This window comes from Seriola dumerili, unplaced genomic scaffold (assembly GCF_002260705.1).
Source record: "Seriola dumerili isolate Sdu_G_001 unplaced genomic scaffold, Sdu_1.0 BDQW01000322.1, whole genome shotgun sequence".
Classification (NCBI taxonomy): Eukaryota; Metazoa; Chordata; class Actinopteri; order Carangiformes; family Carangidae; genus Seriola; species Seriola dumerili.
In genome coordinates, this window is record NW_019174577.1 from 1,000,975 (window position 1) to 1,012,087 (window position 11,113).

Sequence of the window (11,113 nt, forward strand, 5' to 3'; positions counted from 1 at the left end):
GCGCAGCCGTCTCCGATAAAACGCTTGTAACATCCACAGACATGTAGGTAAATGATCTGAGTGCTGGGCTGAAGTCTAAGGTGGTATGTGTTGCTGTGTGTGTTGCAGGATTGCATCAGACTGTCTCAAAGCTGATCCAGTCCTCCAAGTGATCTCACAGGTGTCATCTTTTCACTGAGGTCAGTGCGATGAGTTTAACATTGTAACACCGTCTAATTGTCAGGTTTGGTCTAAGTTTAGAGATAAACCATTTAATCTATTGATTAATCTTCACTCTTGCTTTTACTTAACGTCATCCGAGGTCGTTTTTTTAAATCATAAAACCATATACACATACTTGAAAAACGAAAGACAACACTTCGCCGCCCTTTTTCATGCAAACGAATATGAATTTACGCGATGTGAGAAGTATTCAGATGCAGTAACAATGCAAAATACTTAATTACAAGTAACAGCGATGCATTCAAAATCTTACTCGTTACAAGTATTGTCAAAATGTAATTTAGTTGTGTGCATCTGGTGCAGAATCGCCCCTTTCAAAGTTGTTGCTGAATTATTAGCCTTTTTTTTTTTTTTTTTTTTTTTTTTTTTTTTTAGGTATAGCTGCATCAAATTGATGAAGTAACTTTGAAACTTTGAAAGAGCAGAAGGTTCAAACACCCTACTGTTTTAAGAATGAGAATTAATGTGGCTGACTGACTGGTCGATTGATTGAATAAACGCGCTTTGATTGAAACTTTGATTTGATTCCTCAGTCCTGAGAAAAATGTCCACCCCGGACAGCCCCGGCGGTGCAGAGGTCAGTGCTCACTGCCAGCTTTCCTCGTCGGTCGAAAGCAACGGCTACACGGAGCATGAAGCAGACCCTGGACTCCTGCTCTCGGTCACAAGGTCCTCCCTGCTGGCTCGACGTCTCCTGCGTTTACGGACCTGCAGAAGCCATATGGGCCCCGTTACGCGCCGCAAGAGGGAAATGATCCCCGCCGACTTGAAAGATTCCACCTACTGGGATAAGCGACGCAAGAACAACGAGGCAGCAAAGCGGTCCCGGGAGAAACGGAGGCTGAACGACCTGATGCTGGAGGGTCAGCTGCTGGCTCTGAGTGAGGAGAACGCGCAGCTGCGGGCTCACGTGCTCAACCTGCGCTACCAGAGCAACTTGAGCGCAGAAAAGAGCAAAGCCGCCTCTCCTGGGGCAACATCCACTCCATCTGTTGTCGCTTCCACCTTTTCCTTATCTAGACCTGCTCACACTCCTGCTCTCTTCCAGCCAGGACATTGGGGGAGTAGGAGCACCCCCGCCTCTATCCTGGGTCTGAGGGCCCAAGAAACAGCCAGCCATCCATTGGAGGCAAATATCCCTTGTTTTAGCTCACCTAAAGGTCCCGGTGGTTTTAACTCACTAAGTCCTCACAACTGTGGCGCACAGCAACGCATCCTCCCTCTCCCCGGGGCCCGTGTCATCTCTCCCCGAACAGCTCTGGAGGGCGGGAGGTCTACAGAGGCAGAGATGGAAGCCCAGCGACAGGTCTCCTCCAGCGATGACATCCCCAACTCCACCGACGGGTCCTCCCATCCCACCTCTTCGATCCGTGCATTTCTGCCCACACCTGATACACTCCACCACGCCTCACCCACCCTGGCATACACACCTCAGAATTGGCTGGCGCCCCATCTGAGTCACTCGGCAGTGTGTAATAATCTTCTGCTGCCTTGGCGGTCCTCTTACCTGCCACCACCGGCCGTCTACCCTGGCCTGCCTCTCTACATCCACGAGAGACGGGGCCAGGGTCTCGTAGCGGAGGCGGACATTCAGAGGGGGGTCAGGAGCCGGTTAAGCAGTGCTCCAGCGGGACTGTCCCACCTCGGGATGCACCTCAGTCCTGATGGACGCTGACGGGACAGTTTGGCTGTCAAGGCAAGGAGATTAAAAAAGTGTGTCTTGTTAAAGACACAACTATATATAAATAGGATGCTAGATACGCTGTGAATTTACTGTCTGACTTTCTGTTTCTATGAGAATGAGGCAGCGGTTATATTGCACACACGGACCAGTGCTGTCCACTAAACCTTAAACTGCCCTATTAATGTAGTTTACTTCCATGTTTTATTAATTTTATCAGCGTAAAGTAATAAATGTAAACTTGTTGATTAAGATACAGAAAAGACATTCCTGCTCCTTTTTCGTGAATCGGGATACTAGTGACGTAAATTACATTACTGGTGGATTTGATTGTAGTAGGCTGCCTGTGTTGTCTGTGGACTTTATTTTAACCGTTTATCTGCGGTGAGAGAGACGGCGAAACTGGGTGCTGGTTGACTTGGTATTTCCCTTTTATCCCCACTGCGTGATTTCCCAGCAGACTTTGATTCAATGGAAAATCAAACGTTGAAAAGTTTTTTTTGTGTGTGTGTGTGTGTGTGTGAGTATACAGCTGTCAGACCTTCCTCCACTGCATCTGGTTATGCTGTTCTTTAGTGCTGAACTTTTTAACTTGTTGTTAAAGGCAGGAATATTAAACAAGAATAAAAACAATAACTAAATGTTTGTATCTGCATGGATGGCCCTCATACTGTTTGTAATTTGAAATAAAAACATGCATGAAGGGTAGGATTTTCCACCCATAAAAATGTCAAGAGGTGTCATTTCATTGAGCAAAGGCTTGGGAAATAAGGGACTAATTTATATTATTTTAAACATTAGTAATATCTAAATGGCATTTTAAAACAATTTAAATTAACTTAAGAAAGGCCACGACAATCCAAAAAATCCCCAATATTTTACCTATATTGTTCCTTCTTAAGGCTTATAATAAATTAATATAGTCCGATATTCATGTAGGAGGCTGCATGCAGCTACACTGGTGTAAATGGTGTACAAAGCTTTAATTCATCTGCATGCACCACTGAGATAGTCCATCTTGAAAGTCTCTTTTCACTGGTTTGGTGATTACCAGTGAAACTTTAATGAAACAGCGGTGCCGGTCGATGAGTTATTATAAATCAATTAGATTTCGCCGCTCAGTAGGCCTTTTAAGAAAAGTTTCCTCTTTTCATGAGACTTGTCGTAGTTCAGTTTTCTGCGGCTGGACAGGGTCTCTGCAATGTAGCCTAGTATTTATTGCAGTTTTACAAAAAAAAAAAAAAGTTGTATAATGTATTTCTGCATGTTCTCATTTCATCTTTAACAAAACTCTGTAGCGGCATCGTAACAGATGGTCTCACACAGCAGTGCATGACCTGAAGACACCAGCAGAGGGCGCTACAACACAAATGATGTGGCAGATGGCAAAGCAGAAGGCTATTGTAAATAAAGAAGTTTTTTTTTTAATCATTTCTGCCTCTCCATATGAATAGTTTTTCTAGCAGGGTTAAAGAGGCAAACTAGCAACTATCAAAGAGTCACTTGTCTACTGCATATTTAAAAAGAAAGTCATAAAAAAAAGGTACTGAAGTGTTCTACAGGCTACTAAATGACTCATTTTAATTTGGAAATCAATATTAATGTCTCATTTTGCTGTTAGCAAATTATAAAACCACTAAATGAACTCTGAGTCATACAGTTCACAAATATTTCCTGCTTTGCTAAATGTCAGATGATGTTAAATTTCAATGTTTATGTAATGTACCATCTGTTTTTGACAGCATGACTTTGCCATCGTTTCACCAATCCCGCAGACACGACTGACATTTAGATTTAAAATAAGTCACATACAGATATCTGGTCGAAATGCTAGAAAAGAAAGAGCAAAGTTCAACATTGTTATACGTACACAGGTTAAACTGCGACTTCTTGGCCATATGACAACAATCAAGTGTTCTCATGGACCTCTGGTGCATATTCTTCCGTATTAACGGCTTAAACGCATCACAACAGGAAGCAAAAATCTTACTTGTCTACGTGTGACAGCATCTATACATAGAAATGGGGGCTGAGGTAAAATTTCACAGTCACGACAAACGCACGTTAAAATTCCATTTACAAGTTAATTTTTATTTTTATAGTGCATAGCAAGTGGTCCTACAGTGCACAAAGTGAAAAGCAGAATAGTGAGAGAATATTAAATGTGCAGGCACTTAGTTGCAACTTCGACACTGATAAGTGACAAACACTTCTCTTTTTCTGTGAATCTGAGGTGCGGAAGATTTATTTATCACTCATGCAGAAACATTTCAGTCACTTCAGTGTAGTCTTCTCTGTTGTGCTTTACTGCAAATATCTGAAGGCCACAGAACTCTTATGTTTTGCCTTGTGTTGTGGCTTAGTCTCTTGTACTACTACTGATTCTATGGCTAATGCTACTACTTGTGCTACACCCAAGTTTTTTCAGGGAAGAGCCATCAGGTAAGTGCCTGAAATGTAAAATGTCTGTTCGGATGAAAGTTTAATTGAATACTACACACCACACATAATGATCTGGCCACAGTACAGCAAACACAACAGTAATACACTGCAAATACAATAACATAGAGCATGGATTTACTCAAATGATGAATTAAAGTAGCACCATTACAGAATTTTCTCATAGAGTTTTTAATTTTTGACTCATTTAAGAATACAACACACAACATGTCAGTTTGTATCTGACAGCAGCATCATAAAGGGGAGACCCCTGTGTGGGCAAGCCACTTACACCACAACACTATCAAGATGAATGGGGGCAGGCAGACACCTCTCATGTGACAACAAAGGTGGACAGTCAGAGTTAAAGACAGGAAAACAACACCTTAAGAGTGAGAGAAAGCTAAGAAATCAAGAGGTGAGAGGGCAGGACTGAAAGCAACAACATGTTATGAGCCCCCGTCTGCTGATGATCGCATTACACAGTCTCACAGGAGAGCTCAGTGCTCGAAGTTGTATATTAGTCGTGGGTGAGAGCAAGATATCTGCGAATTAGGTCGCTGGCACCTCGGCAGCAGTGGACTTTCTGCAGACAACAGTTAAAAGGTAAGGCCTCATGCTTATTTTAACACGTAAAGTGGTTTGAACCATTATGTTACAGCAGGTAGATTCATTGAAGAAAATGGTTGAGGTGTTAGTGACCAAAGGATTGATGGTTTATACAAATGTGCAACTATTGTGTTGTGCTACGAAACAGACGGCCAGTTAACTTTTTTTTTTTTTTTTAAATGATTTGTTGCCAAAAAACAAAAATAAGAACCCATATTGACATTTTACATATTATCAAAAAAAAATCTAAACATTCATACATTACCTGAAAATGTTACTCCATTATCTGGCAAGAACTGTTTGAGGAAGAGGAAGTGTTACTACCTTGTAAATATAATATAAGATTACTTATGAGGACAGATTTGTACATGGTGTGTTCCTACAATACGATGCGTTTTACAATAACATATTGATCATTTGTCATCAATTTCATAAATACTCTCATAGTTATATTCAGGTTGTTATCTGGTGAGAGGGACATTTTACTGAAGTTGTAAAGATACGCAAAGTCAGTTAGGACGACATCTTGGTACAGCGTGACTCTAACGGTCTTTAACCCGTGATTGTTTTGAATTACACTGTTTACATTCGATTGCTTTGAGACACGATCTCAGATTATCTAAACCCTATGGAAATTACTGCATATCCTAATGATCCAAAAAGAAGTCCATAGCTGTATATTTTCTGCGGCCCAAACACAAACGTTTGTGTCATTTTAAGTAAGTGACCAAAAAAGCAGAACACATCTATGTTATAATGTTATCTAGAACAGTAGTGTAGTAAATCCTTTAAAAAGCTGACTGGTGGCTGGTTTGGTTTTTGTTGACATTGTTGTGTCAGTGATGTGTTTATTTTAACATTTCAGAATCTTTGAGGTTGTGGCTGCTGGTGGCGTTTCAGATTCATTTGTACCTTAAGGTCTTTCTAAAAATTCTATCCTACATATATGTGAGATAGACGAAATTTTATAAACACCTTTCAGAATATAAATGTTGAATACAACACTTAAATCCTTAATAAATATACTAAAACAGTAGTCCCCAACCTTCAGGCCATGGACTGGTACTGGGTTGCAACATATTCGCTACCAGGCTGCATGGAAAGGATCATTTGTTAATTTTTTTTTAATCTGTGAAAAACAACAATTGACAACCAGTCTGTGAGAAATGTGTCTTTCTGAAATCGGACCAAGGTGCAAAAAAGGTTGGGGACCGCTGTACTGAAACCTAAAGCACTGCTGAACATTTTAGATGGTGTTACCTGGCTAATGCATTGGACAGCTGTTTCTATTCTTTTGGTCATTCAGTGTGAATTATCAATGAGAAACATAGTGTTCTGCATCATATATTTGGGTCTTGATTGCACAATACTTATGAAGTAGCCGCATGGGTTCAAACTAACGGAAACATACGTTTTTGTTCTTTGTTCTGTGACTGCGAGTATTATTTTACTATTTAAGGAGTTCAGCCGTCTTGAAATTCCACAACCCATCATAGATAAGTTAATATCAAGAGCTTTAAGTGCATCACATCACATCTGGATGATTTTAAATACAAATCCAGAGGTTTCATAAGCATAAGTATACATCTTAAATAGAAGATATTTTTCATTTATCCATTTTTTTTCCATTACACCACATCATTGATGGCTTAGTACCATGCTCTCTGTATAGAGTTAGAATATTATATTTGTTTTCTCTTGTGACAGTGCCGTACATACTTTTATAGGATGGCGCTATGAGTTATTAGCACTGCCCTTCAAGGAATGTATGCATTAACAGACAATTCAAGCCAAGAACTGTGCCAAAGTCTTTATTCCCCCAAGAGGGCATAAATTCAATCTAATGTCCCTGATGGCAGTTTAGAAAAGAAATGAACATAGTACATTTAGGTATGGACTGACCCTGGGTAGTTATTTTTACAGTGGCTGGCAGAGTACACAGCAAGACAACAGCAGATGGTAGAGTATGAGAAAACGGATAGACACCAAAAGAAGAAGTTCCTTACTAAAAAGCAGGCTGGCTATAATTAGTCAATAAGAAACAGGTGCAAATGTGCAGCAGAGTAGTGAGCGGGCTCGGCCTCAAGAGAGATTTCACTCAGGAACCCTCTCTCTTTTTTTATTTTCTCTCTCTGTGTCTCCCTATATGATTGTTGTTCTCTGTCTTCCTGCTGTTGCTTTTTTTGAGTATACAACGCTTAGTCTTTGCAACACACACCAGTATGCAGGTGTGCATCCTATCACACAAATACGTATGGGCTTAGGGTCTACATTCTCACTGGGCACAGGCTTGAATATTTTTAGCCTCATGTACGTTCTCGTCACCACATACTGGGTGCATGGCCTCTTTGAAACTTTTGTTTTGAAGTTTTAGGCTCAGTCTGGCTGGCACATCAAAATATGTGTGCTGAGAAGATGCTTTAAGTGTGAATGACAAAAATAAAAATGAGTACTCACAGCTAAACAGGAGGACAATGGACTACAAAGTTATGGGTTGTGCTTAAGAGAATGCTTAAGTTCCTCATGTGTGAGATCCTGAGTGAAAGTTTATTCTGCATTGCATTGCAACGTTTGCAAGCTTTGTATGATGCCTGATTAGAAATTAACTTATCAGCTATGGTGCTGCCTGCGAAACAGAGTGTGAGGGAAACATCAGTGAGTTAAAATACACAAGTGTGAGCTCAATGTGTCTTTCTGCGTATGATCGCACGTTCAGGGGGCTGCTGTGGTTTCAACACAATCTTCATCCTTCTTGCATAGCTTCCCATGAAACCACCCACAAACCCAAGCGAGTGAAAGAAAATTTATCAAAAGCTGCCAGCATTCCTCTCAGTCTGGTTATTCAAAGTATATTCCCGATTGATTTTACCTTCAGCCTTATGCAGTGAAATTGACAAACCCTCACCAGCTGCCTTTTTGGTGCCCAGAATTTAGAAGAATGAAGTGAAGCAAGTAGATTAAAGAGATGGAGAAGGGGAAGTGGTGACTGGGTGGACATTTTGATCAAAGAGAAGGGGGGGGGGGGGGGGGGGGGGGGGGTAAGGTGAGAAACTCTAACTCAACTATACAATGGGCCACTTTTTATAAATCTGAACTGAATCCATCCCGATAGTGAAAAGCTGTCTTTATATGATTTCTATATGGCAAGCTCAAGTGACCACATCTCTGCTAAACTGAAACAACTTTGTGCCTTCTGCAAAAATGCAGTTAAGGAATACTACAAAATACTTTTGCAAGCTTCTTGCAAAGACAATAACAGAGAGGTCCCTGCATCATTTTAAGATGAGTTGAGTTCAAGTTCATTTGTATAGTAGAATGTCATACAAACATATATCTAGTGACAACAGCAAAACTCCACACTAATCTGTAAGATTATCTGTACAAAACTCCCCAAAGTGAGCTGTCAATGATCCGTGAAGCAGATCAGTGCAGTAGCTATACGATTGCTGCTACAGGAACTCATTGTTTTAAATAACAGTATACTGAACAATAGCACACTGATTCTCAAACACATAGTCCACATTCATCTTTGTCTACTTAATGTTTCCCGTCACAATTTCTGATGTGGTCTAGACAGGTAGGAGGTGAGGTTTGGTCAGGAAGGGGGGCTTGAATGCTGGAGGTGCAAATTAAATGCAACTGAGTGCAATGTACACTTCTCTTTTGTCTCTTTCCCGAAGACTGAATAATATGATCAGTAATACTGTTCATAAACACAATACAGAAATTCCCAAAAGTACTGAATCATAAAATGAATCTGAATACTACTTCACGGTTTATCATTTTAATACCTGTGTAATACCACTATAATATTTCTATCATATATCTGTTTGGACATAGAACTCGGGGATGGTTTAATAACTTACAATGAGTTGAAAACACGATACTACTTAAAATACTACAAACTAGCTTGTAATTTCTACTATCATTTCAAAATACTCATAGTAACTTATAACTTTGCACCTGTATTTACACCTGGCATACCCAACATTGTCATAGTATAACTCATAGCTTACAATAACATACATTCTTTTGTAGCAATTGAACACTGATTTATGATATTTTTCAACTATGATATCTGTATAATGTTATATCACAGTGACTATGCTTCTGTACATGCTGTCCAGAGTCTCTCCAGATAAAGAGGAAGAGATCTGTCTGCCAGTCAAAGTTACAGAGGATGAACAGAATAGGAATATTCATGAAACCACACCCAGTGTTACAGGCCTTTATGACAAGTTTTCCACCAAGAAACAAGAGGCCATGTAAGGCAATAACCCACGCAGTAATCCACTAAAATGCAATGTCAGTGCAACATCAGTACCGAGGAGAGTCTGAATTCATCAAGAAGACAAGATTTTACTCTGCAGCGACAAAAACTAACATCTGTCGACTGTACCACTGTCCACATTTGACGACAGCTTGAAAATCATCAGCATACCTACTGACAGCCAATCCTGTAGCAGAACAGTCTTGCGGCCACAAATCCACAACACTGTTACTATCTCGCACACACAAAAACCCAGCTCTATGTGTTTGTCAGTGGTGGCTCGTCCAACTCAGAAATTATATTCTATACTCAAAAAAAAACAAACTTCTTGTACTAGCAAACCTGGAAATGACAAGCTTCTCTGCCTTAACACATCTGTGCACCAGATGTTTGTTTTCGTTCCATTTCTGCAGTAGTTTAGCCTTTGTACTAAGACTGTAGCACAGTGGAACCAACTATCCCTAAAAAGAAAAATTCAAAACAGGACACAAGTCTATGTTAAATATTTTCTGTAACTTTCTAACAAGTCCACCAAAACAGGTCAACAGGCGCTTCAAGGGTTACCAGACAGGAACACTAGAACACCAAAAAAAGAGAGGTACAGGAAAACAGCAGACTTCAGTTATATGTTCTGCTTGCACATTACAGTAGTGAGTGTTTTAAAAAGAGTAAAATGAGATCTTATGGGCTTCTTACTTGGGGCCCTTGGTGAGTGCATGGCTCGGGTTGGCCCCCCTCCCTGCCCCCCACAACAACCCTATTACATTTTACAATGACATTCAACACCAACTCAGTTGTTGTAGGTTTGCTGTTCTCATGATGAATAAACTTCTCAATGTGAAAATGATCTATTGTTGACTCTCCTAATTTTTCCCCAATAGGTGACAGCTGTGGGATATGAATAACTAGAGACAAACAGGCAGTAGTCCCACAAACTACAATCATCCGAAATATTACCGTGCTTCTAGCAAAGACAAACCAACCCACACTAAGACAAGGTAAAACACAAATCAGATTAGGTTAACATTACACAAGAAGGAAGTACCTGTATTACTCAGCCTCTAAGACAAGAACAAAAACATTCCTCTGTTCCTCTTGATTTCAGGTCTCTGTTGGTTGTTACTATTTCATCTACCATGGAGTCCCTGTCATTGTCTTTTGACGGTGGCCATGTTTTACAAGTGGACAATGAACCGGTATGTAAGGGACACCGTCGCAAGAGGGAGTTCATACCTGAAGAGAAGAAGGATGCCCTATACTGGGAGAAACGTCGCAAGAACAACGAGGCAGCCAAGCGGTCACGGGAGAAGAGAAGGATGAATGACTATGTGCTGGAGACTCATTTCATGGCCCTGAAAGAAGAAAATGCCAGGCTTAGTGCTGAATTAATGGCCATGAAGCTCCACTTTGGGCTGGTTCACCCTGCAGCATACACTGCTCACCAGAGCAACCAACTGAATCACCATGTTCACAGCGGCACCCTGTCACCCACGCCTGCCACCAGCACCCACCACCAGTTCCTGCAGAGGGACTATTACTGGCATGGTAGAGACTCTACTGTTATGCCAAGCCACCAACCCTCTCAGCCTCTTTTCATTCCTGCATATGCCCTCCATACCATGAGAGGTTACCCATACTTAAACACATCTGGTGGTGCCAGCTCTGGCCTTGTCACTCCCCTTGCTCTCCCTCGAAATCTCCTGCCGACCCACGCACCCCGACCTGGAGCTTCTCTACTGAAGCCCATTCCTACAAGAGCCGCCTCAGATGAAGAGGAGGAGGAGCAGCAGGTCCCAGGGGTGCTGTCCCTGACGTGCTCTGCTCCGCCTCTCAAAATCAACAGGAAAGGAGAAAGGATCTACTTCCCACCAAGACAATGCACATCCAACTGA

At 41.2% G+C, this 11,113-nt stretch overlaps 1 protein-coding gene across 1 annotated transcript; it reads left to right on the forward strand.

The window, feature by feature from the left end:
• Positions 1-4,813: 4,813 nt before the first annotated feature.
• LOC111232082 (nuclear factor interleukin-3-regulated protein-like) lies at positions 4,814-11,113 on the forward strand. Its single transcript, XM_022759436.1, has 3 exons — positions 4,814-4,948; positions 10,103-10,219; positions 10,327-11,113. Exon 3 carries the CDS (start codon positions 10,358-10,360, stop codon positions 11,111-11,113), a length of 756 nt encoding a protein of 251 aa, XP_022615157.1. The 5' UTR covers positions 4,814-4,948; positions 10,103-10,219; positions 10,327-10,357.

What these genes read in the sequence shown, in the direction of transcription:
- LOC111232082 (XM_022759436.1), top strand. Translation starts at nt 10,358, where the DNA reads ATGGAGTCCCTGTCATTGTCTTTTGACGGTGGCCATGTTTTACAAGTG.